The 27,915-nt window shown below is 37.0% G+C and overlaps 1 protein-coding gene across 8 annotated transcripts; it reads right to left on the bottom strand.

Moving 5' to 3' along the window:
- SLC35B3 (solute carrier family 35 member B3) lies at positions 1–26,794 on the bottom strand. Of its 8 annotated transcripts, none has more exons than XM_062569983.1 (10): positions 26,694–26,794; positions 21,446–21,724; positions 19,958–20,079; positions 16,883–17,037; positions 15,471–15,578; positions 10,456–10,553; positions 6,136–6,228; positions 5,631–5,742; positions 1,179–1,248; positions 1–891 (listed from the first exon to the last, which is right to left on the bottom strand). In XM_062569983.1, the coding sequence occupies exons 2-10, from the start codon at positions 21,644–21,646 to the stop codon at positions 741–743; spliced, it is 1,110 nt and encodes a 369-aa protein (XP_062425967.1). In that variant the 5' UTR covers positions 21,647–21,724; positions 26,694–26,794; the 3' UTR covers positions 1–740. The 8 variants fall into 8 exon arrangements, 6 of the variants coding, with proteins under 6 accessions (XP_062425967.1, XP_062425964.1, XP_062425965.1 ...); XM_062569980.1 differs by having other exon boundaries at positions 26,584–26,778; XM_062569981.1 differs by lacking the exon at positions 26,694–26,794 and adding an exon at positions 25,008–25,719.
- Between the last annotated feature and the right edge of the window lie 1,121 nt (positions 26,795–27,915).

Genomic DNA, 27,915 nt, shown 5'->3' with positions numbered 1-27,915 from the left:
TTACAGCTTCTTGTATCATTGTTTCAATCATGATTTTTTCCATTCTATATTCACAGCCAGTTCAGGCCCAAAAAAACACCCCACCCTTGTAAAAGCACAGGTGGTGACTGCACCAAATCAATCTCATTTCCATTACTTGCAAGCAGTAACTGCAAAGAATAACACACCTTGACATTTCAACAAAAATTTCAATTATGTTAATAAATACTAAGTTCTGGGATGATATGATCAAGAACTTTAAAAAAACAGGACTTTTATTTAAAATAAGAATGACAACATACCATATTCTAAATCTTCCAGGATTAAAAAATGCAATTTCGTCAAGCAGTTGCTGATTAGTTTCCATTAAATGTCAATACAGTATTACTTTTAAATAATCCCACTCAAACAATTAATAAAGACAAAGAACCACTAATCTCAATCAGCCACATGGCCAGTATTATTAAAATGCCCAAATTATACTTCTACGGCGTCTCTCTTGGAGTGAGGCTCCTCAGCAGTCTGCCAGGAGCTGCTGTCCTTCATGGCCTGATAATGCCTTCTGACAATGGTCTGTAACACCTTTTATGATGAATTCAAAGTGCTCTGAAGAAAGGGCTCACAAAAACGTGCATTTCTAGCCCTCTGCGAGTGGACAATATGCCTTCAGCTCCTTTGGTTTTAATAATGTTCCCTTTGGAAAGTGAATCAGTTGAAGACTGTTCTAAGAAAATAGTAAGTTATACTTAGACATGACATGTCTATACGGTTTGTGACAACGTCCTTGTTTTTCTTTCTTCCACGCTTTTTTTCCAAAGACCATGCAGTGAAGGTAGTTTGATTTTATCCATATTCTTACTGTAAACATTAAGAAATATACCAAGGACAACCAGTAAGCCTGACCACACGTACCTAAAGCAAAGGGAAAGGAGAGACAAGAAAAAGTTATTAACACTTCATTTGTAATGATTACATACCAGTATTTGTAGATTAAATAAAAACAAAGCCTCTGCCTTAAGGGGAGAATACTAGAATTTTAGACAGAAAAAGGATGAATTAGTGGACTCAGAGGAAGTCTGAATTTGTTTTTACTATCCTCTCAACTTTGTCTTTCTTGTGCAGGATGGACAGTTTACTAAGGTGTATTTATAGTTAAATGACAATTAAACAGCAACTCATTAAAAATTATAAATACTTACTGGAAAGTGAATGGCTTTGCAAAGAACAAAAAAGAAAGCACAATGGTCATCGCTTTTCTTCCTGTTGTTACTGCAGAGGAAAAGAAATATTAAGTTCTTCAAGAATCTGTTCAGAGCATAAGAACATAAGACAGTTTTCAATATTAGTATATAGCCAAACTACATAATTAAACTCCCTGACTGTACTGATTACCAGCCTGATGCAAACAGACTGTAGATGCACTGGCTTAGTGTAAAATAAAATCAGAATCACACCTGTTCGAAATGCGCACAATGTATTAGTAATATCAGCTCCAGCAGCAGAGAAACATCCAAAACAAAGCTTGCTATTCAATACCTTTACTCTAATCAATTCACAATATCTGAAAGTGATGAACAATCCTTGTAAATAACTGACTACATACACTAAAAAGTAAACAGTCTGTTAAAGCAGAAAGAAGGGCTACCAAGACAAATAAGATTTGGATATACCAAACCTCTTACTATTTCCACCTCATTTGATTACAATTCAGTGGCACAGAGGATTGCTTTTGGCTTCATTTTGAAGTGGAGAGGGATTAACATCTACTAATTCTTCTGAAGCTATTGAAAGCTCTTGAAATATTTACCTAACAGCACAGAGAAATATAACTTTGGCTAGAAGCCTAATGACCAGGGATGTTAGACTTCAACAACTGCAACTTGTGTTTTCATTGAAACCTTAAAAAAACCCCTTCTAAATGTGATCTCTTCTACACATGATCTCTTCACTGAAAAGTATCAAGGTCGTAACAGGCATTGAGAATATAATCCCACTAGCAAAATGGGAATAAAATACCTGTATGGGTTACTCCCAAATGAACTACGACATCTAACAATTATTTGAACAATTTCAATTGTATCCACTATGAACAACAATAAAACACTGCCAGTAAATTAGGTACTGGGAAATGAAAAAAAATTATCATTGAAGCATGCAATCTCTAAAGAAGTAAGTTATACAAAAACATTAAAGATGTAATAATGCAGCCAGGCCTACAAACTCAGCTGTGGAGATTAGGGGCCTGAGAAGATGTTATATGACAGTGCAGCTAATACTTAAGCAAAACACTTAAGATAGACCCTAACACAATCGTCTCCATAAGAAAACTATGCTTTTTTTTTTTTTTTTTTTTTTTTAAACATAAAATGTTTTGTTCACCATGAATTACTTTTTACTATACCAGAAAGAAGCTTTGCTTGTTTACCACATCCACATGAGTATGATTGTAACATACTGACATAAGGAAGCAATGACTACTGACATAAGTAGTTTCAGGCTATTATGATGAGTAAAGTGAGTTACATTCTCTCCCATTCCTCCCCTATAAAAAGTATTTCCTTAAAAGCATGTTTAGCATTGGAAGAAACATCTGTCACCACTGCTTAATCTGCATCAATCTCAACTTTTTGGTAATAATTTTCTCTACATTTTAAGAAATTTATGCACATCAAATAAAATGATTTTCTATTACATGAAAAATTAAAGGAGAATGAAAAAGAAAATTGAGTTTTAATTAGAAAACAGTTTACAGATGAATAATTTAAAAAATGGTTAAATTACTTCAGTTTTTCTAATTACGATTATTTCTGTTCTTTCAAATCAGTTATTAATTAAAATATTTATGTAACCATTTCCTTCTAAATTAAGTGCCTTTTCTTCTTTTTCCCAATTAAGTCTGATAATTTCTCATTCTGCTAATAGAAATACAATTTTCATTAAACTCCTTCACCCAACTACCCCAGTAAGGGGGAGGGTAAATTGTGGGGGGAAGACAGTAATGAATATGGTGTTCTTCCAAAGCATGATAAACATTTTCACATTGCTACAGGCAAGACAAAAAGGGCTTGAGTGTTAGGATTGCCAAGGTCAGGCACAAGAAAACCTGGGAAGGGTTTGCTATTACACAGTATTTTTAACAACTTTAGCACAATAAGATTTGTTTTAAGACCTAATACCTGAACCAATACTCTCAGCTGTGGTAATTTCCAGCCAACAGATGTACTGAACTTTGTTAAGAACAAACAAAGTGCTACAGCAGCAATAAATGACAGGAAATCAGAGCATGCATTTTTTAGGTCAGAATAAAACTGTCTTTTCCTCTCCACTAATGTGAATGAAGTAGAGCATTACCTGACAGAAACCAGCTTTTGGGGGCACAGGGAGGAGAGGAAAGCAGTTCCATGGCATCTTGCTACACCTCCCCCCCCAAGTCCCTTGTGACTGATGTTTGTAGTTATAAGAAAAGGTAACCTGAGGAAGGAATGAGCCTGATGTAACTGTTCTTGGCAGACTACTATGATGAGTATATAAACGATAAGAGAGAGTAGGTAGACAATGCCTCAATCTTGAAAAATACATAAAAATAACATTTTAAGTTTGGAAGCAACAATTTTCTTCAGAATAACAATTCTATGTTCTGTAACAATTGCATATAGCAAAGAATAATAATTTGGGGATTACTCTGAAAATAAGAGTACAAAAAAAAGATGCTAAAAAAAAATCAAGTGTCTTACATTTCTTTAGTGTTGTTAGGCACATCAAAAATACTAACTTTAACTGCTGTTAAAATGAATTACAGAGTCATTTCCCCTTATTCAAAATCAAGGATATTCTGATATGCAAACAATTCTGATACTTGACTGTTCACAAACTCAAAATAATACAGGTTAAAAGCATTCACTTGTAATACAGTTATGTGATTTTCACCTAGGTAGCTTTGCCATACTCAAGTAACATGGCGTACTTAAAATATTTCACAGCCTCACAAATACAGATGTAAGCCACAGTAAACCAGTGCAATTAATATTTGAGTCACAATTTCTGTCATATTTGTCTTACCAGCAGTTCCTTTGGTTTAATCATACTCTATACTACTCCTTCTATTAAGGAGCTCAGGCAGACAAACTATCAATAGGCTCTTAGCATGCCTCCTTCTTTGAAGCCATACAGTTATTGTTCCACATAGAATAGGTTTAGTTTAAATACTTTGCTTTTAATGTGCACATCACCCAACACATTTGTAAAGACCATGCATAAAAAGATGACATTACTTGCCAGCATGGTGCTGAACTCATTGCGCTCAAGCAGCTTTCCTCATTCATACAGAGTCAACCAAGCTCAGCTACTGAGACTCCAATTTCTCGCTATGATTTTTTTCAGATGACTGATTACACAGTATGAAGAATATGTCCAGTTGCATATGGGATAAGGGTAAGGGGTAAAAATCTATAAAGGTTGAAAATCTGTAAAAGGTTGCAACTCTCTCTTGCCGCAAGTTGTCTTTTTTCTCATCAATCTGGGTATATTCTTGTGGCATGCTACTGTGGACAGGTCTGACTTGCATTTATGGCCAGAAAATGATCACACTATTAGGTGAGAACACTAGATTACAGAAACTCTTAATTTGCACATGAACCGTCACAAGAGCAGACATGATGGCATTTGGTGACTTTCTAACCTGGAGAGGATTCCAGTAACTTTTGACATATATTAGGGGTTTATATTGTTCCACATTCACATGTGGCTAACTAATAGGTGCTCCTGTGATAGGCCCAAATGTTTTCAATACACTGATCATGGTTCTATGCATTTGTTTCTTCTGACCTGGCTGACGCAGTCACATGCTAGGAAAATGAGGCAAGACTTGCTTCCATTTATTGCAGGACAGTTATATTGAAAGAACAGAAGAACAACTGAAAGACTGTTTTTGTCTTTAACAGAAGGTTTATATCTACTCAGTGTCATCATAACTTTAAGCTACAGAAAATGCAGCAATAGTTACACAGAAGCTTGCTTAGCTTAAATCATGACTTCTATAATGCATTCACACCCATTACTCGATTCAGTTTCATTAAAACAACCGAGATTGTCATGGAAGTCACTATTTGAGCCTATTATTTTGATCTGAATTTGAAATGTACATTTAACACTGCTACAGCAGCATTCATCATCAAGTAACTGGACATTAAGAAGTTTCGGAGGAGTTCATCGTTTTTCTAGCAATAACATTTGCTGAAAGTCTCCATAAATTGGATATTTAGAGGCTAGGATATCGCCTACATTGCCTCACTTGAATATGTGCATGTTTCAGATAATACCTATTTTTTTCTTACACCTTGATGTATGTTTCCATTGCCTGTCTTCTTATACAGAACAATATTGTTTCTATGCTAAAACAAAGCACTGGCTATATGCACAAGATTACTTAACAGGCTCTTCAGGGTTGAAAAAGTGGCCTATAAAGAATGAGGAAGCTCTCAATCACATACTACAAGAGAGGATCTCTGCTACAGAAATCAAGACCAGCCAGCAAAAAGAAAAGAAAAAAGAGCCAGAGTGAGAACAACTCTTAGAAGCTCTGTCCTAAACAGAAAGATAGGATCACTTCATGTTTTTATATTAAAAACAGTAAAGGTATCATTCGTTCATACCTGTTACAGCCAGAAGGGCACCAAAGATTTTAATCAAAGCTAGAACAAAGGATATTCCAAAATATCCCGTCAGGGAGAAAAAGAATGCATAACCGTAAGTCTGAACTGGATGCTGCAACAATAACAACAAACTGTTAGGAAAAGGCAAAACAAACCCTGAGGTATTGCAAAATGACACAGAACTTCAGACTTTAATCAACCACTTGAGCAATAATAAGCTGTTCAACAATGCATTCATGCAAAGATCCTTATTTAATTTTAGTTAAATAACATAAAAACAATAATGAAATCAAACTCACAAGTCTGGCCTCGTGGTTTTGTTTTGTTTTTAAAACATTACTTTGTACATCAAAAAATGTAACAACTTAGTTAATGTATGAATTATACAAGTCAACTGCTTTACATGACGAAAACAAATAGCAAAGGGGTGAGATTTTCAAAACTATACAGAGCAGTGTTTCCCAATGAAGTTGTTCATAGGGATAAAGGAAATCTTTACACCTACCTTTGAGCAAAACGTCACTGCAGGGCTTAATCCACTAGTGCATGTTAATCCCAATAAAATATATGCAAAACCTATTGAATAGGAATACAAAACCTGGAATAGTTTAAGAGAAAATAGTTACCTGTAGGTACTATACCAAAGTAATAAATTAAATGTTTTCAAAAATATGGCCCTATTAATATATTAAATTTATCTGAGTTGAATTTGTAGTGTTAAAGATATTTTTACTAGCATGTCTATAACAAATGAGGTACAATTGAAAGTGAGTAATATGAGTTAGAGATATTCTTATGGTCCACATTAAAAAAAAAGTTTTGTAAGCTTGTAGTTAATAATATCCTGAAGTCAATGCCATTGTAGCAAAGCCTTCAAATTCAGGATTTCATTGCCTAAACAAAATACAACTATATTGTCTGAATAGCATGTAAAACTTATTTAGACTTTTGCTACTTATCCAACACATTAAAGAGCCATGTTACATTAAATGCACAAAGTTAAGCACTCAGTCACGATGAGATGCCAGGTTAAGTGTTACCTGTGCTATTTCAGTTCATCAACATTGTGCACCTGCTTATGCACGGTTATAGGATATAAAATCTTCACATAGGACAAGCTCTAGCCTAACTCAACATTCAAGAGAAACTATACTTGGTAAATAGGTACACTTTTCTCTCTCTCTCTCTCTCTCTTTTTTTTTTTTTCCTATTCTCATTTAATACACAGCCTCACACAGGGGCAAAAGAGTCTTCATCCTACCCTCTTCCATGTAAGGACAGCAGTCCAAGCTGGAACTACCAGTCTCTACACAGACACAGCAGGAGGCATTCAGGTGTCGGGGGAGCATTCGGTAACCAGTTCTCATGGAAAAGGGGGCCACAGTGAACGAGTCTATCCTACAGGTTACCCCCTAAAACATACTGATTTGATACACTTCCAAAATTTGGTGTCAATTACAGAGCTACTTCTTTCTGCACACCTTTTTTTCCCCCCAATTGTTTCTTCATTGTAGTTATCTTAATTATTTGCAAAAATAGATCTATTAACAATTGATTAACAATGCCATAAGAAGACTAAACACATATTTCTGATTTACACTAAAGGACGAATAGGTATTTCAAGAGCAGAATTGTTCTCAACCTCTAACTTTAAAAACCAATGACCTGAATTTCAGAGTACTTAACGCAGTGTTTACACATGAAGAGATTAACCCTCAGTTCTACCTTGCAAGTATCCAGCTTTTCTTCCAAACTATCTCAAAGATCTCACTTTACACAGTGAGCAACACATAGACAATTCCTTGTCTGGAAGTGTTACATCAATCACTTGCTTAGAATCACATCAAAGGAAAAATCAAGTGCAATTTTCCAGAGCAGGGTTTAGTGTTTTAGCTACAAGACATCTTTTCTCTTTTCAGAATTGCTTAATTCAGGGCAAGTTTCAAATTCTGTAATGAATCAGAGATCCTACCGATGACAGGCTGCTTTACTATTCAATTTTATTTCACCATCAAGACTATTAATGGAATATATGTATTAATGATAGCAACTTTAAGAGTGGCTATATATACTCTGATATTGTGTATTAAAAAGCTATATTAATACCATTAAGAAAAATAGTTCTTTTCACAAATAATTCTCAGAATCATATTTAACATATATTAATGATCCATTGATTTTTAAGTAAGAATATGTTCATTACTGATGAATATTGTTATTTTAAACTCTTACTCTGAATTCAGTTTACCTTTTAATCTCATTAGCCTCAGATAACTCTTACTGCAATTCCACACAAATTCTCTTGCTTTTGAAGTTTGACTATACTCTGTTTTCTCCCATTCTCTCTTTTATCCTTGTTACAAAGCAACAAGGCAGAAAGCAATGAAAAAATAACTGAAATTACATAAACTTTATTGATCACTGTTTCTTCTGAACAGCTCAGTTCCTGAGTGGACAAGACCTTTAAAAATTGACTGATTACTGCCATGAAAAAAAAATTTAGGTTTCAAATGGAATTTGAAATTCCATAATGTTCATTATTACAGCACAGTTCATTTTACAGGCTCCAATTATTTTCTTAAGTGATTTCTAATGGGGTTAGTCAGAATGCCTATGTTCTGTACTAAGAACCAACCATTGAACTCTGAGGAAGTGAGGTTTTAACAAGGTTCAGAACTCTCTCATGATCTCAAACTCTTCAGCTGCACCTGCTGTTCCTTTTATTAAAAAAAAAAAAAAAAAAAATCCATGAAATTGAACTCATCATTAGGGCCTGATGTTAACATTTCTTTTTAAAAATTTTTTTAGCCTTAATATTAATGCCAGTTAGACCCACGAAAACTCTAAGGGTTTTCAGCAGTTTAAAGTAACACAAGCTACATTTGGTTTCTCAAACTGTTCAGGACAATAATACCTTTGTAATATCTACCTAGGAGCTCTTCATATAGCTGTTAGTGCATTTTGAGTAACACTGCTTACTCCCACTTTCCCTTACAACAAGAAAATCTGAAGTTACGGTTGATACTGCAATTCCATTTTGTCCCTTTCAAAAAAATTAAATGTAGGTTTAATATTGCTAAGTATTTAAGTCAAATTTTTGAAGATATTTTTAGATAGCTGAAGACAGAGTCTCCTGAAACACTAATCGTTGCAATTGGTAGCAGTGGAAGTTAAAGACTTACTAACTTCAGAATATTCAAGAAATGCCCAACTATCTAAAAATTAGGTCCTGAACTGAAATTTGATTATGCAAAGCAAAAAATTAGATGAAGTTAAACATGATGTCTGATTCAGAAGGCCTTTTAAATTTTCACCCACAGTCTCAGGTCTACAAAAGTGATTTCTGAAATTCTGCTGGTATTAACTGCACAAAATTCTTTGAACAGAATTCAAGAGTGTCATTTCTAGGCCTCAGACAAAACCTACACTGATTCTCTACAAAAAGTATGAATATACAAAAGCAAGATCAACATCTGTCAGACTAACATGAATAAAAATCAAAGCTCTGGAAATAACAGAAGTATCATAGTTCGTAGTTACCAACTATCAAATGAACACTGGCAAAAGGCAAATGGGCAAGAAAGCAGTTACAGACTGTACTTTGTTCTGGACCTCTGACATTACAGCTATAAGGCTGTACTGAGTCAGTCTAGCAAAATAACTGTCTCTGGCAGCAGTTAAACAGTGGATACTGAGGAAAAAGACAAAAATAGAAACAAGAATACCGTGATACTTTTCTGGAAGGTGGAAGAAGATACCTGAAACCTGCAGCTCAAACCTGCAGCTCAAACTTCTTGAGCCAAACTAATGATTTTGAGGCATAATCCAAGCTTTCTTCTAATTAATTTTATCTTCATAATGAAGCTATATTTACTTGAACTTCATTTTTCATAAAAAGAGACTAGATTGTCTACTCATATCCTACAAGCTATATGCCACACACATCAAATATTTGAATAAAAATTTCAAGAATTATTTGTGTTCTTGGCAATTTCAGAAAATGTGTGCTATAATAAAAGGTCTGTTTGTATTTACTTTAGAGAAAAAGATGTGAAATTCAGAACAAGCTTGCCAAAGGGGAAAAAAAAAGTCAAACAGTCAGATAATCTATATTCTTAAGTATATAAAAAATACTAACATAAAAAAATGAGAAAGATTTTTTCAAAACAATGTATTTTGCCAAATCAAGAAGAGGCATATCTATCTACTTAAGAAGAGAGAGAAGTTTTTACTGATTTCAACATAATGGCTTTTACAGCTCTGAAAGAAAGCTATGTTTCTGAAATGCTAGCACACTGTCTAGAATTGTAAGTCTAGCAAGTGATTAAGAAAAGCAATTCCAATAAACAATAAGGAGTTATGTGTAGCATACACTCATCCATATCAGAAGAACAGTATATATTTTAGTAAATTGCAAGTGTCTGATCACAGAAAACAATCCATTGATTTTTGGGGCTGCATAGCAGAGTTTTCTCTGTGTCTCTCTCTCTCTCTCTCTACATATCTATATAAAATTGTTGCTAGAAAGTAGATGCTTTTGTAGCTGCAATATACATTTGAAACAGTGTACAGAAAGCAGCACCCCTGAAAGGTAAAAAAATGAACACCAAGAGCTATTATTTCCACATGCAAAAGAAAAGCAGATTAATTCACATTTTGTCATTGTATGTCTCATCTTTGATGAAATACACCCTTAAAATTGCCAAGAATTTCAATTGTGTATTAATTGAGGCCTTTATCTCCCCACAAATAGGTGATCAATTTGATGACTTAAGTACTTTCAGAGTTTGTGTGACAGAGCACTAAATTAGAATCTGGTATTTACCATTTCTGAATTAGAACCATTGTGCAACTTCATAGCTTTTTCCTGTACATTTCCTATAACTGCATCTGCGCAGAGGGCAAGGGATATTAGGACCACACCTAATGTAAGAAAGCAAGAAAAAAAAAATATGTTCAGAATATTTATCAACAAAACAGAGTAGTGATAAAAACCACTCTGTATTTATTCTGAAAAAAACTCAGGAATAAGTAATAAAAAAATATTTATATCATATTCCAAAAGTCAACAAAACTACTTGGTTACACTGATATAAGTTTTAACAATTTATGAAGCATTTATTTTCCTGGTTAAGTCCAGAACATTATGTGTGTCTAATCTTGACAGAAACATCTGGGCATTGCTGAAACACAAGTTAACCGTAATTTATGCAGTAATAAGAGTGATAGAATATAAAAAAGTAGTACTCAAATAAGTGCACTTTATGAAGATAAATTATATCCTGTTAAGGAAGAAATGTTAGATTATTTTCTCTGACAAAGGACAAAATATACCATGCATTTAACAGTGAAGTATATTGATGATAGAACAAATGCAGTAGACCTCATAGTGAAAAATCTTCTATTGCTAAAGTATTCCTGTTCAAAAAGTACCGTTCAGGTACAAACCCCATGTTTTTATATTGTCATACTTAACAAAGTCACTGTGCAGTTAATAATGTAATCAGCTTTCCAGTAACAAAAATTATTAACTACCCATGCCAGTCACAATTCATTTCTCAACCTCTAAACTTTGATTCTTTCATGACTGTAGCAACCGTTGCATTTAACGTTGCAAGAGGTTGAAATTAATGATGCACATAAGTGAAATCCCAGTTTTAACAAAGCATACAATATGACATTAACTTGCTGCACAAGAGATCAGTAGTTAAAAATCATGTCTACTGTATATTCTAGTCTCAGTTTCTTAAAAATCATAAGTGTCAGAAGAATGATAAGCAGAAGACAAGAAACAACCAGTACAGTACTTTATATTCTCAAAATCAGAGATCTCAAACAGGCATTCTGATAGACCAAATGGCCAATAAAATCCTGTCAGACAGACAAAACAAACCAAAAATCTCCCTAAACTTTTCTGAAATAAAAGGTATAACGTATTTAAAACAAGTGAAGCTTAACACAGTATCTCATTGGTAAATTGCTAAATAAAAGTGATTTTCTAAGCAAGCTTCTTTACTCAGGAACCATTCCCTCTCCCAGACTAGAGGCATGCTGCTGAAGCAACGCAAAAAGACTTATGTGGACAGCTCTTCACTACTCAAGCTTATCAGGCATTGATGAGTCAATAGAAATGATATAGTAGCATGAATACTATTTGTTACGCTAGAGACTACAGAATAGAGATATTAACCGCATGAAATCAGCTCTGGTCCAAAGGTCTATTACTCTAATGCAGCAACAGCCTTGCTGCAGATGACTTAGGTAAAGCGACCAAGTATCTTTCCACCTGCGTTCTCTACCATGCTGTTTCCGGCAAGACTTAAAGGGCCAAGCACATCACAGAACAAATGCACGGGCACAGCACTGGATTGAGATGAAACAGTTATTTGGGATCTGACGTGCAAGTGAGAATAGAAGACAGTTATGGAGGGACAAGATGTATGCTACTATTATGTACGTATACATGCTAGAATAGGAGAGAAAATTGTTCCACTCTTACTGGAATAGCACTGCATTTGGGAAGCAGTGGCAAAAATCAGGAATAAGAGCAATAACATTATGCAGCATGTAAAGCATGAGTAAAAATTATTGGAAGAACTGGTCCTAAACTAGTTCTAAAAAGGACAAGACCTGGATGACTTGCACCAACAACTTGTTGAGACACTACATTACATTGTACTTTACACTATTATTGTAATGCTTGAAGTTATTAAAATGCTAACACTGCAATACGTTCACAAGTGTATATACAATTGGTCACTTGCATAAGTTACTCAACAACACATCCTTGCACTTACAATCCCCACTGGGCAAATACGTTATTGAAGATTACTCAGACTATTGGAGTTTATCTGCCCACTAAGATCTGTTTAATAATCTGTGTTTTTTAAGCTTGCTGTACATAGGATTAGAAAACCACACTAGAGTTAACTAATGAAATAATATTATCTTAACAACAGTGAAGCAAGGTTTAGCTCAGTTGGTTAGAGCATGGTGCTGCTAATGCCAAGGTCGTGGGTCCAATCCCTGTATGGGCTACAGTAAGGGTTGGACTAGACGACCTCCAAAGGTCCCTTCCAATCTTACCAATCTATGATTCACACAGTGCACTGAAGCTAAGGACTAGTGTTCTAGGACAGAGGAATTCACACACAAGTCTTTTTTTTTTTTATTGTTTCTTCACCAAAAAAGTTAATTTCCATTTATACCTGTAATATCAGAACAATGGCAATTTCTATTGTACCAATGTTGCAAGATGGCCTCCTTCTGCACATTTCTCTCCTGGTCTGGTTTCTCTTTTGAAAATCCTGTATCTATTATTCATAGCTATTTAGACAACCTACCTCTGGCTCACCAATTTGATAGTACTAGTGGATATTTCTGAACTCTTACCACCAACCCCACCTTGAAAATATACAAATATGAGACTGCCTTGACACAGACCACAGTTACTGTTCACTTTGTTGACAAACTTTCTTATGCAAACAAAAACTGTGGATTTTATTATTATTATTATTTTGCCCAACAATACTGACGTTGGATTTTGGAAGCATTAGAAAACAACAACAACAAAAAAAAACACACAAAAAAACCCCAAAACACCCCCCCCCCCCCACACACACACACACAACTGGTAATATTCTTTATGGAACAATCTGGGCAAAACTGTTCATCCAGTTAATACTTTATACCTACTCATATTGTTTTCAGCATTTGCATCAGACAGTATTTTTTTCTGTTCAACTTCAGAGCATAGTTTTGCTTTCTTAGAACAGTAGCATGTAAACAGCTTTTTCCTTGACAACGAGCATGTTAATAGAATTTTGATGAAATCAGGCTAACTAGTTTGCATTTAAACAGTTCCAAATAAATGTGTATAAACCACTAAGAGGAACTCTGAAACTATTAATTAAATAGGCAGCAACATAAAGCAATTTAGTTTTTGAAAACTATCATTTTGAAGTTTAACACTTATTTTGCTGTTTATGTTTTCAAAAGCTTTAATATTCTTAGATACTTTGTTAGCTCTCTGTTTATGAAGATACTCTTCCTCTCCACTTTCAGTTCTTAATCTGTGATTTGCATTGGGGGGAAAAAAAAAGTGTAATTATTTTTAGAAAGTTTTTCTGCAGAGTGAGTGAGTGAGTGTAGTTTTCAATACGTCTTACCACTGACTTTACACTTCAGTAACTCTGTACTTCTGCAATACCAGATTCAATACATTTCTTGTAGGAAGGATTTTAAGGGTTTTTATGGGTTTTTAAGAACCATCCATCTCCACAATTTATGCAAAAGAAGAAAATATCCAGCTTTACCACTATGAAAAGTTTCTTATGGTTAAATTACATGATGTGGGAATAAAATAATGTAAAATAAGGGGCAAAGGGGAATAGAGAAATACAGAAAATACCTCCTCCAAAGGTCAGCAGGATAGTTTAGAACCAGAGTCCTAAATGGAAATCCAGACTTTGGAATTCTAGACTTATATTCTATGTAACTTAAGTATATACAGATTTGTTTGAAATTCAAAATAAGTCAACAATGAAAGACAACCCTGTTTATCCTGTAAAAGATATTTAAAAGCTTTTATCTTGGGTTTTGCAGACCTTTGAGGATGTCAGCACTTTAGCTGCACATACGTCTGTGTCCTTCAATTGAGGAGGCAAGTTTCAAAGTCTTGAAAATTAAGTCATAGTATACATTTAAAATAATTCACATTTTACAAAATGAGTTTATGAAGATATGAATGCACTTAGAAACCATATGCTAAAACAGCTGTGATTATAACAAAACCAGAGTATCCTAGAACAATTACTTGCATATCAACTTCACATCATACTCAAAATCTATATTTATTTTGTTAAAATGGCCATCCAGCTACACCACATACATATACAACATACTGTGTATTTAATGTGTAATTCACAGATTTTTGTAATTTCTGGCCTGGGCAATAGCACTAAAATGACATTAAAAGGTATGAAGTCTAAATTATGAACAAGACAAAAAATATAGTTTAAATGACATCACAAGTTCTTCCCATTAGACTACTACTTATCTCTAGAAGAAATAACATTTTGTGAGGACAAGAAGAGAGAATATTTAAGAGAGAATGTAATCATTATTTTTAGGAACAAAATTCTAAATTGATGCTTCCACTATTAAGAAATAATGAGCATCTGCTGCAACACTTACTATACCTCAACCTAAAATTTTAAATGAAAAAAAATACTAAAAGTAAACTATTCAAAAATCTTCTGCTCTACAGTACTAATCCAAACACTGGCCAATTATATAGCATATATTTTTTTTAGGAATAACTAATTCTTCCATGTCATTTGAGACAGAAGTTCCACAAAGTTTCTAAACATAAGATTGGAATCTTTTAGTTCTTATTTTATACAATATAGAGAAGTTAAATAGTGGGTACCCAGAGTTAGATCTGCAGTAAATGCAAAGTAAACAATTCTTGAAAAGACTGAAAGGTTTAACCAGAAAAATAAAACCCCTCACCCTTCTAAGGATTCAAAATGTTCAAATGGGATTATGACAAATTTATTTTAGTAACCCTATTCAGAAAAAATAATCTCCTGAGAACAAGGATAGGATATTTCAACCTAAAGGGTGACATTTTCAGAAAGTTAAGAACCTAAAAACTAAAGTTTCGAAAAAAATGCCTCTTCTGCCACAGATGTAGCCCTGCCAATAAAACGACACAATGAAATCTGCATTTTCGTTATGATACCTGAAAGACACTACACAAGAAACACTTAGATCCTTTATAGAATGCTTACTGTAGATAAAATAAGCATTTTGTGAAACTATAAAATATATCTTTACCTGTTAAGTTGAAGTTTGGTGCAACCGTGCTGTCAGCTAAAGTAAACCATATTAATCCAAGACTCATACACAAGGCAGCAGAAACATCTACAATGTTATAACGTTTTCCTACAAAAGCAATACAAAGAACATGAGTAAGGCTGTAATACTCAGTATTTTGTGTTTATCCTATCAGCAGGCTAAAAGGAAAAAATTGTTCCAGTGTCATTCTTCTGTTAAAGTGCATGGCCTAAAGTCCTTGCCTTTCATGGCCAGGATCAGCTTCCTCTACAGCAGCAATTCCTAACATGAAAGAAGGTATTTGCAGATGTTAGCTAATTTTTGTGGCCAATTTTAATTTTACTCTCACTGATGTGAAGTACATACTCCCTCACAAATCCCCATCTCAGCAACTTCAAGACAGCTTGGATGCTTTCTGAAGACCACTTTCTCATGCAAGACATTTCAGCTGTTTTACTGATTAAAGAGAAGTCATATTCAAGCATTTAGTTGTCCAGTTGGGAACCAGTACTTTTAGAACCCTGCATTATTTTTCAGTTTGGGGAAAAAAGAACATGAAGGGGAGAGGAATAAGAAAGAGAGAAGGAAAACAGAAAGGCAGGAGCTAGAATGTCTTGTTCTAAGTAACCTGTTATTTTCTTCAGAAGACATAGCTTCTATATAAGTGTCCAAGGAAATTTTTCTAAGGAAAACTGACTGAAAAGTATTTCTCAACTTCTGAGAATATTACACATATAAAAACTGTGTCTGTATAATGTGTGCGCGTTTGTGCATGTGTATATACTCACACACTACAAAGTTTTAGAAAGTGTTCAGAGACACTATTCCCTTAATTCAATGATACATAATGACTCTTAATAAAGGGTAAATAGCGTGTGTGTGCGTGCATGCATGCGTGTGTGCATGTGTGAGTTGCATATAAAATTGTAAGGTTAACAAGCCTGGATAGAATGTTGTTTTCTTTAAATGCATTTACTGGCTCAGATAAAGTCCTCAGGAAGTTCAATTTTCTGTTGTGAGTAGAAGGACAGAACTAACTACAATAACAGAAATGAACCATTTTAGATTCCATAACACTTTCATACACAGAGTTTTATTGACTTAATGAATCCTTACGTACCACAGAACCAAAAACTTTCATACTATACTTAAAACTTACCACAACAGAAGCACTGAGGTATGTTTGTTCACATAATTATAGTGTTTCCTGTTATTTTACAGATCCCTTCTTATGTTCTTGGAATATGAACAACAACTTTAGGATTAGGCATACAACATTTGTGTGTGCAGAATTAAAAAGAGGCGCATTTCTCATTAAAAACTGGGGGGTGAGGGGAAGAAGGACATGATTGTCTCCCAAGCAAACAAACAAAAAAATCTAATATTGATCTAACAGCAAAACTAACACTTACCTTGTATAAAAACCCCACCTATCATGACTGGAATCAGTTTACAGCACTTGAAGATGACTTGAGTAGGGTAATTCAGATATCCTAAAGAGGTATTTGACAAACCCATAGTTCCCACTGTTAAAAAGGCTATTATCATGTAAGTTTTTCCAGGAATTCTACAAAATATAAACATATAAATTTTGGTATTACAGACATGCTGCAATTCTAAAAGAGACTTAGCTTGGACAATCCAGATAAAAGAATAACTTCATATTAGAAATTGACTATTTTTCCCACTGATTTTCACCCCCATAATAGAAACTTAATAATGCATGAAAATGACTGTTTTCAAATTTAATGTATTTTAATTACCTCTAATAATTTATGTTCAAATACAAGATTGTAAGATCTTCAAGGTTCATGAAGTATTCAAGCAATAACTCTTTAATCTCCTTCTGAGGAAGTATATTATTTACAAAAGAATCAAGACATAGGCTTTAAGTTATCTGGCAAAGGAGACAGAGAAGATTTGCATACCTAGATATTCTGAATCTCAGTCCTGTCATGGTCTCTGAGTCAATTTTTTTGGTGATGTTTCAGAAAAACTCTGGCATTTTTAGAGTGGAGAAAGTGGGAAAATGTAAAATTATTTAATTAAACTCTACAGAAATAAATGATAAGTGACTCAAGTACCCTCAGGTGACAGGCTCCTTGAACATTTTCAGATGTATTGTTTGATGAAATTATCACCTGATGACAGGTGATCCAGCAGTAATTTTTAATGACGACTGTGTTGTATTTGTGAAGTGACTTTCTACATTATTGTGCATTATTGTGCATATGTTCAGCTAATTTTTCTGCATACTCAAAGCCAAATTAAGCAACATAAGGAGATGTCTTGCTGTAAAACCCTGTCTTATTCATAACTCAGTCTGTGATGTAGGCATACTCTGAGGCATGCAAGAAAAATAATTGTATAAGAAGATTTAAGAAAGACAGAATTCAAAATAAAAATTAGAGAACAGATTTTTAACATCTACAAGAGGATGCACAGATTAAAGAAAACAAAATGTAAAATATATTTAAGATCTCTCCCAAACAACTTACGTGGAGGGCCACATTACATAAAGTTTAGCAACTGTTTTGGTAATCAAAATATAAAGTATCAACTATAGAAAGCCAGACAGGTAGAAATTTTGCATTATCTGAAACATCTGAAAGAGTCAGATATCTCAAAATATAAGCTGTCAGTGTTTAAAATACAAATTATAATTTTTCAAAGTTGCATTGTTTCACTACAGAAAAATTCTACAACCTAAAATAAGTATATAAAATACCAGCGAAGGATGACTACAAGGAAGGAAAACTGAGTATGTTCAACTAAGAAATAATGATTTTAATGCACTTTTTAAAAAATTGCATACATTATGGCAGCTTCTTTCCAGGCTGCAAAGAACATACAGTTTGAAGGGGCTGTAGTTGGAGAGGGAACCATAAGAATAGCCGCACCTAGTCAGATCAAACTATCTCATTTCCAAAGGATTCAAGACAGAAAGAATCTCCTTGCTCAACTATATTGAAGAATGGTTTTGTGGCAAGGTATTTTGCATGGAACTTGAAATGAAAAAACATAAAACCTAGAAACAGCCTTTGAGGAAAACCTAAACAATCACATTGAACATGCACCAGACCTGTGATGCTCCAAGACACATAGCTTGCTAGAGGAATTTACTGCTGAAGAGGTACAAAGGTCTGAGGAAAATGTATTGCATGAGAAATGGCTTCAGGTGCTATGAAGTGCAGTCTGCCTGTTCTGGATATGATAACCCAAAGTAGCACATACATGAGTTAGTCCGCACCAACTAGCTTTAGGATGGAAACTGCTCCATGACTGAGTCAAAATGGCAATACAGACACAGTCAACAAGACTACTTACGAGTCTGAAATCTACACAGGCACATTATGTGGTTATCTGCATGTTCTATCAAGGTCAATGCCAAAGGCTTCAATTTATTTATTTTGCTTAAATATATAGAATATATTCTACATACTACTATGGAGCTGTACTTTAAAAGTGGCAGAATCTATGCTGTAAATAATCCTACTTTATATAATATCCAAGTACTGAAGCAGAAAGCTTCACATCTGGAAAGTTGTTTGTTTGTTCATATAAGAATCTCAGTTTAAAAGCATCCTAATTCCAAGTTTAAGAATTAGTGATAGGACTTACCACTCCCTAGCTTTAACATAGTTATTCTCACTGTGTATCAAAGAGGGCAGCTTACCTTACACATATGAGAAAGTGAGACAACAAAAAACCCCCGAAACAATAGGCCAAATGGCTTTTGCCAGATCCGAAAGGTTATGTAAGTAAAAGCAAAGAATTAAAATTCAGGAATTTCTAACTCTAATTCACTAACCACAGCATATTAGTGCAGTTCTGGGCTCCCCAGTACAAGAGAGACATAGAGCTACTGGAGAGAGTCCAGCGTAGGGCTACAAAGATGATCAGAGGGCTGGAGCATCTGCCCTGTGAGGAACGGCTGTGAGAGCTGGGCCTCTTCAGCCTGGGGAAGGGAAGACTGAGGGGGGATCTTAGCAGTGTGTACAAGTACCTGAAGGGAGGGTGTCAAGGGGATGGGGACAAACTTTTCAGTTGTCCCATGGGACAGGACAAGAGGCAATGGGCAGAAATTGAAGCATAGGAAGTTCCACCTGAACGTGAGGGGGAATTTCTTCACTCTGAGAGTGACAGAGCACTGGACCAGGTTGCCCAGAGAGGTTATGGAGTCTCCTTCTCTGGAGATATTCAAGGCCCACCTGGAAGCAACCCTGTCTAATGTACTCTAGGTGACCCTGCTTGAGCAGGGGGGTTGGACTAGATGTTCTCCAGAGGTCCCTTCCAACCTTACTGATTCTACGACAGAAACTAAAGGGCACTAGTACACAGTTTGAAGATGCATGTTGTTTTTTTACTAATCATAAGTTTATTTACGAAATATTTTCTAACACTGCCCAATAAGTTAGTTTAACTACGGAACTGCTACCAATGCCTCACAATATTCAAACAACAGATGTTAGATTTATCATACATACCTTCTCCTTTTGTCCTGAATCAACTGCAATTCTATTAATCCAAATATGGAATAAAATCCAAATTGCACTAAAGTAAGGTACCAACCAAAGGGTTTAAAGCCTTCTACTGAAAATATCAGTTCCTATAAAAACAAAAATACACCAAGGTCATATGCATTTACAAAACAGTAAATCAAAATAAAATCCAGAAATTTATTTTTTCTTCATATACATGCAAATCTATCCTTTACAGCTATTAATTATTAACTAGAATTCACCTGCCACATATTTTTTTAGGACTTGCAGAGTACTGAAAGAGACAATTCAGTTTCTGCAAAATACAATGAGAAAATTTATTGCTGAAATGAAAATTAATGGTCTGATTCCTCAAGGGAATACATTTGATCCATGAATATTCATCTCAAATTATAGATGGTTTCCTGTCTACTTTTCACTTGGTTTTCTATTCATTTATTCAGACTTTGTTTTTAGCTAGAGTTTATAAATAGCTCAAAATAATTAAATAGGAACTTTCTCTAAAAGACAATTTTACTGGTGATCTTTATTTCTTAGGAACATGCACTTAATATTTTGACTGTCTACATTAAATAGCTCTTGTGAGCTTATAAATTAGTGAGTTATATGGATATTTAAAATCAGAGTGATTTTTTAATGGAAAAATATACACAGTGCATAAGGAATTATGTAGCTGTGTCAATTAGAGGCAGAGATATCAGCAGGGCTTATAGTTTTAAAAACCCCAACTGCCTAAATATTTTCCTTTTTAAGATTCTGCTTTCAATTACTGACAACTTTGTCAAATAACTGTTTAGAATTTTTTTAACAAGCTTCTCGGATGTTTTTGAAAACAGCACTAGAAAAATATGACGATTTGACAAGTTCTGAGAAGATTAAGCTGAATTTCAAAAAAAGGAACAGAAATGCAACTGGTCAAGATGAGAGAAAAACGGTTAGCAGAAATAGAAATACTTCCAGAAATGCTTAACTTGAACTGGTATAAAACTTAGTATTTGTCTAAACATTACTCTTCTGCTTAACAACCATATTTCAGCCTGCTCAAGCATTAAGAGCAGAGAGAAAAACAAACTATTACTATTGTAACGGACTTGCTGAACTCAAGCTGATCTAAAGGTTTCAACTTCAATAAGGACTTACATGCAGTCAGTATGGTGGTACAGTTCATTTATTTTTAGAAGACTATGAAATCACATACAAAAATATATGTTAAAAACAATATTGAAATGTAAGTCATGCACATAGGAGTTAAAAAAAGAAAAAAACAAAGTCCAGTTCAACCAAACCTCACAGACAAAGAGTAAATTCATAAATTATACATTTACTGCCCTTAACTTCTGAAACCTTGACTTTGCAATTGATATTTGTTTTAGATGCCTTTACATATTAAATTAGCTACTACATTATTATGCTATTAAAAAGAAAGTGGAGACATAGGGGAAGTGGCCTAAGACACAAGTTCATAGCATTTACCTGTAAATATCCGTAGATTAGATAAAACATAAAAACTCCAGAAACACAGATGAAAAATTGAGTAGGCTTGTTAAATTTGCTGAGATTCATGCCAAGAACTATAATGTCATCTACTGATTTGATATGAGGTGACATAGCCTGAGATTTGGAAGGTACACTGATGGAAATATATTTTCTTGACGAATTAAATTTCAGATCCATGATTCCTAGGTCGCTGCATTTGGTGCTACTGTTATGTTCTTTCTGTTGTTCTTCCTCGTTTTGTCCTTTGTCTGAAAGCTGAAAGAAATGCCAAAGTCAGATAAGACAAAGCATATAACCTTCCAACAAGAACAGTAAACAAGTGTGGAGTTTATACAGAAAATGTAAAGGTTCAAGGCTTCCTTTCTGCTGTCCAAAGTTAAAAGGCCTCTCAGCACGCTTACTTCCATTCATGTGGAAAGTAGCACTTCTATACTGGCCCCCCACCCCCCACCCCCCCCAAAAAAAGGCAACAGTAGAAGAACAGCCTCTGTTTCACAACAGCTCAAAGCAGCTTTTTTATGTTAGTACTAAGAGGAGTGACTGCTTGAGACAGAAGTGATCTCCATACTCATATCATAATGAAAGTAAGGTATGGAGGCACTGCAGTTCTGTCTAGTTTACTTCATTTTCACAGTAGGATATACCAAATTACCCTATTATATATGAAAATTTGCTAAGAGCTATAGTCCTGAGTCTGTGATTGGTTACAAGTGTTGAACTGAAAGAACTTCTGACTCGTTCTCACTTTGGCTCAGTATTTCTTATACATCTTTAAGAAAAAGGACATGAAGATAAAAACAAAGATTAAGAAGCTAGCTAGAAAGAATGTTTATCTGATAAATTATATAGAATAGCAATACCTTTAACATTAACCACATGTAGCCATTTCCACATGTAATGTAAAACAAAACTGGATGACTGAAGCCCAGAGAAGGAATTCAGCAGCTCACTAGATTGACAGGCAAATAATTCTTTTCTACAGTTCAGCAGAGAGTGTGATGTTTTAGGGAGCAGTTTTTCTTTTTTCCTCTCCCCTGCTCCCCCTTTTCTTCTTTTCAGCCTCAAGCTGCACAAACTGGTCAGTCAGTCCTCCCATGATTTTTAGGTGTAGGTCAGCAGCTAGTTCAGTCAGCAGTCAGTAATTAAATTTTATTTAACTATTTAATGTTTTATTTTCCGCAACTCAAAAATACTTCTCATCTCACATCTATAAAAATTCCTTTTCTCACAATTTTCAAATGGCAAGTATGCTAACATATGAAAGGCAGATCATGTCACCTTAACCCAGTATCTTCCCTTGAATTTATTTTCCAGGCAAAGAAAATACAGCAAGTCTAGTATATACAGACCTCAGTGAGTCATTATGCAATATGAAAAAAATTACAAGTTTAGGTGAAAAATGAAGGATTAGTATAAAACTCGCAATGCCATTAAGTTTTCTTTTCTGATACAACCTAACATCGGGCTAGAATACGATTCCTACTGAAGTTCAGAAAGAATAGCTTAGGGACTATAATAACAATTCGGGACCCACGATAACAATTCCTGCTTAAATTCAGAGCTCCGCAGTTGAAAACCAAAGCAGGAGATAGAAAGCTCACCCTCACGGATTTTTAATTAATCACAAAATGAGGTGGCCATTAAAAGAAGGGTGTGTGGGGGGGGGGTGTCAGGGAAGAATAAAGAAAAGGTTAAGCAGCCTCGTTTCAGCACAGATAGGAACGATGGGACAGAGTGTACCCTCAGCAAATTTTCTAATGATACAAAAATGGTTGTGTTGCCATTCAGAGGGACCGCAACAGGTGGGGAAAATGGGCAGAGAAGAACCTCAGGAAGGTCCACAAAGGGAAGTGCAAAGTCCCGTGCCTGGAGAGAAACAGTCCCATGCACCAGGACAGGCTCAGGACTCACTGGCTGGAGAGCAGTTCTGCAGAGAACCACCTGGGTGTCCTGGTGGACAAGCTGATCATGAGCCAGGCCCTCTCAGCAACAAAAAGCAATGATACCCCCTGGGTTGCATTAGGCAAGGCATTGCCAGCAGGTTGCCGGTAGTGGTCCTTCTCCTCTGCTCAGACACTGCGAGGCTCCTAGGCCTCCAGCACTTGAAATGCTGTGTCCAGTTCTGGGCTCCTCAACACAGGAGGAATACAGAGCCACTGGAGCAAGTCCAGTGAAGGGCTACTGAGGTGAATAAGGGACTAGAGCATTTTTCATACGAGGAAAGGTGGAGAGAGCTGGGAATGTTTAGCTGAGAAGAGAGAAGATTGAGGTAGGATCTCATCCATGTGTATAAACGTCTGAAGGGTAGGTGTAAAGAGGATGAGGCCAGATTCTTCTCAGAGGTGCTGAGCAAAAGGATTAGGCAATGGGTACAAACTGAAAAACAGGAAGTTCTGTTGCTCCCTACAAAGAAAACTTCTTTACCTTAAGGGTGATTGAGCACTGGAGCAGAGAGGTTGTGGAGTCTCCATCACTGGAATTATTCAAAAGCCATCTGGACACAGTCCTGGGCAGCCTGCTCTAGGTGACCCTGCTTGAGCAGGATGATTGGACTAGATGATCTCTAAAGGTTTCTTCCAACCTTGACCATTCTGTGAAGTATCAGCATCATCCTACAAGGCACTAGTAAGACTATGTGGAATATCATTGCTCTGATCATCCTCAAGGAAAGATGAATTAAGAGAATAGCTGCAGAAAAGTGTTATCAGGATGACTAGGGGAATAGAGAGCCCACCTTATGAAATGAAATGAGATGACAGCTAAACTTGTTTAGCCTAGCAAAAAAAAAAAAAGTATAAAAAAGGGGATGAACTTACTTTCAATAAAAGCATCACAGAGGTTACCACTAAGGAAGGAAAACAACACTAATTTTAAGGACAGTAGCATGAGAACAAATGGGCATGAACTAATCATCCACAAACTTTACTAGAAATTACCTTCTGACTTCTCATCTATCAGCGTTCTGTAATAGCCTAAAAATAAAAGAAGAAACAACTCAACTGTTTTAAGATGAGAAGTTTACAGAAGTGATGATTTACACCTGTTAAGATCGGGTTTTAAAATCAAGCAGCTTCCCTTCAGTCCTGTTTATAGCATATATCCACTGAAGAAAGTATAGCAAAGATGCCTTCTGCAGACACTCAAGAATCCTTACTTGAGCATCAAAAAAAAGATTACTAAAACAATGTATGACTTATCCCTTTCCCCAGAAAAGGATGTGCTAGGTTAGGGCTCTAAATTTCAAGTGCAAGTAGTAAATCACTATGAAGACAGGGCAAGGTATTTAGAAATATATCCATTGTTGACATCTTGGCTGATCCCATGTTCTCATTAGCACCTGTTCAGATCTCTCCTAGCCAATGTACACTTTCCCTACATAGGGCATTTGTTAAGGTCACACTTTCTCAGTAGGATCAAGAGCTACTGAAATAATTTGAGTTTCATTTTTCACTTAAACAGTAACACAGAGAAGGCACAGTCATGTACTGTTATGTGTACTTCTGGAGTCCCGCAATACGGTGAACTGTACAATACATACTTTTGTACCTAAGTTTTCCACTTTTGCCACTACTTCAGGTATTATTTAATAGCTGCATCAGTGGGACAGAACACCAGAGCTAGATCAGAAGAAGTAGAGAACAGAGAGTAACAAGTTTATTATACAGTTTTGAATTTTCAACTATTTATATTCAAACTGTTTAATCAGCAGCAATATCAGCTTTTATGATCTATCCATATAGCCTTCTGAAGATTACTAAGTCTGCCACTAAAGCAGTAAGAAAGAGAGCTGATAGCCATGCTCAAGGCTGTCCCCAAGATGAGGCATAACAACTGTTTTGCCTGTATTATCTTCTAAATTAAACAAAAAAATTGATCATGATCCAGAAACACTTCAAGAGAACACTGTTTAAAAACTGGAGAAACAGTAAATATATGTACCCATTTGAAAAACTCTACTGCAAGTGATTTCATTACCAACAGTGATGGAACACTTCTGATGGCCATTACGACTTCTCAATTTGTTCTTTTTTTTTAAAAAAAAAAAGCTTCAAAAATGCTATTCATCATCCTCCCACTAAAATCTCTTAAGTAACTGATTCATTTTTTGAATAAACATGCAGCAAAAATCCATTTAAGAATCTAGTAGCTTCTCTTAAAGTCTCCCTGATTTACGTAACATAACACACTCCTCTCCTTTTCTTCTTGTTGGTGTAAAACAAAAAACAACACATTCCTTACATTGAAGATACTTTTTGCTTCTTCCCCTTTCAACAAAATCCTAGGCAGAACAAGAAGACTTTAACCTAATGCAGTGGTAAAGAAATAAAAGAAATAGTTCAGGGTGATTAATGCATAGAAAAGAAGCAAAAGGTAAAAGCAAGATTTCTTTAGCTTCTGAAAAGTTAATGACTTGTAACAACAATCATGGAAGAATATTTTAAGTGACAGAGGGAGCTTTTTTTTTTTTTTTTTTTTTTTTTAAATCCTGAAGAGTATCCTTTTTTTAAAAACAGCCTAGGCGGAAGCAGGCTGTGAACTTCAGCTCCACAACTTCACCTGTTTCACAGAAAGAAGCACCTCAATACTTTTTCAGGCAGATTACTTGCATGAACTGCCCCAGGCAATGGCAGACCTAAATTCCAACCCCAGCCCTGACCAGGACTCATTTCCTTTGGAACCAATTCCACAAGCGCCTGGTAGGCATAGCCGGAGCAGACAATGTAACAGCAGCTCCCCGCAAGGATGCTCCAGGTTGCAGGGCCTCAAAAACACACATCCGCTGGAAAACGGAACGAAACCGTTGCTTAGCGGTGGGTACCTGGCTCCTGCCCAGAAGGCAGGAGAGGGTCAGGGAGCAGAGTGACCCCCTGCTTCCCGCGCCTCCCTGGGCGGGGTAGGTCGGGCCTACGCCACCGTCCGACGTGGCTGTCCCAGCACCTGCCACCGCCCCGGGCATGGGGGAAGGGAGGAGGAAGGGAGTGGAAGGACCCTCTGCTCGCCAGCCCGCGGGGCCCGGCGCAGCACGAGACACCTTCCCCTGCGGCCGAGCCGATCCCGCCCGCGAGACAGAACCAACCGCCCCCGCCGGGCCGGGCCCGGCGCCCACTGCTCACCGCCGCGCCCATGGCACCCGTTACCGGGCGACGCTCCCCAGGAAGCGACCCCGCCTCCTCCCGCCACGGCCCGGGGCGTGAGGAGGGGCAGCCCCGGCCCCGCCCCCTACCTGTCGGCACCGGGGGGGGGGGCGTGCGGGGAGGGGCCGGCGACAACTACCCGCCGCCGCCAACCACCGCGGCCCCACCGCCGCTCTCCCCTGCTCTCCGCCCCCGCGCGCCGCCGGAAGTGCCGAAGGGGGTGGTTGGGGTCAGTGCGAACACCACGCGCATCGAGCGAACGCCGCTCGCTCGGCGCTCCTCTACTCGTCCTGAGGCCCGTCGGCGCGGCCGCTTGCACCGCCCCGCTCGTGGCTCGCCCCTCCCCCTGGGGGGCGGGGCCTCCGCGGGAACCGCCCGCCCCTCCGCGCTGGCGTCGGGGCCGCGCCGCGGGAAGGCGGGGGTGTTGGGGCACCCTCTGCCCTCCCCCGGGCGGGGCGGGAGCTCCCGGGGAGGCGTGCTGTTCCCCTGCAGGAAACCCGCGAGGCACGGGCTTCCCCGGCGTGGGGGAGCCGCACCGAGCGGCAGGAGGCTCGCTCTAGCTTCACGGCGCCTGCTCCAGCGCTGTAGGGTCTCCCGGCGGCGAGCGGCCGCCCCGCAGCGGTGGGGGAGCGGCCGCAGGGCGAGCCCCCGTGCCACGGGACAGGTGGGGGAGGCGGGGCCAACGGCCGCCGCCAACCGCCGCCCTCGCGCCTGGCGGCGGCAGATTCTTGCGATCCGAAGGGTCGGAAGTGAGGGCTCTGCGGTGGTGAGGGGCGTCTCTTCGCGTGGGTTAGGTGGACGCTGCTTCAGGTCCGCCGTGAGCAGGACGATCTTAAAACACTCAGAAAAAACTCGGGGAAAAAATACGGCTGTATTTCTCGTCACAGTGAAATCAAAATAGTCGGTTCCCCAATAAAGTTTGATATTTTCAATGAGTTCTGTTCCATTTGGCTAGTACTCTTGATAAGTAGTAAGTCCCCGCGTGAAACTGGCTTCGTAAAAGTCACAAAAATGCGTTTAACTCTGCAGGGAGACACTTTTGTGATCTTTCCGCATGAGACTCCGGAAAGAAAATCAAACGTTTAATAACAACAAGCAAAAAGGCAAATGAAAGCAATAACAGCAAAAGGCATAAAGAATATAACAGCCAAAACAACCAGGTAAAAGGCTTAGAAGGAATGTAGCTGAAGGCATTTTTGTGAAAATACATGAATTAGATAAAACTTGAAAATATATAAAGTTAGTTATTAATCATACTAGGCCATGAAATGGAAGTGTTGTGTTTCTAGTAACAATGTGCAAAAAATACAT

The sequence above is a fragment of the Rhea pennata genome, chromosome 2 (assembly GCF_028389875.1).
Source record: "Rhea pennata isolate bPtePen1 chromosome 2, bPtePen1.pri, whole genome shotgun sequence".
Taxonomy (NCBI): Eukaryota; Metazoa; Chordata; class Aves; order Rheiformes; family Rheidae; genus Rhea; species Rhea pennata.
Note: the sequence above shows the minus strand (reverse complement) of the source record. Positions and strands in the feature narration are given on the sequence as shown.

What these genes read in the sequence shown, in the direction of transcription:
- SLC35B3 (XM_062569979.1), bottom strand. An exon ending in TAATCTACGGATATTTACAG is followed by an intron (nt 20,080 to 21,445) that starts GTAAATGCTATG and finishes TTGTTTTTATAG; the next exon opens with GAACTGATATTTTCAGTAGA. An exon ending in ACCAAACTTCAACTTAACAG is followed by an intron (nt 10,554 to 15,470) that starts GTAAAGATATAT and finishes TTCTTACATTAG; the next exon opens with GTGTGGTCCTAATATCCCTT.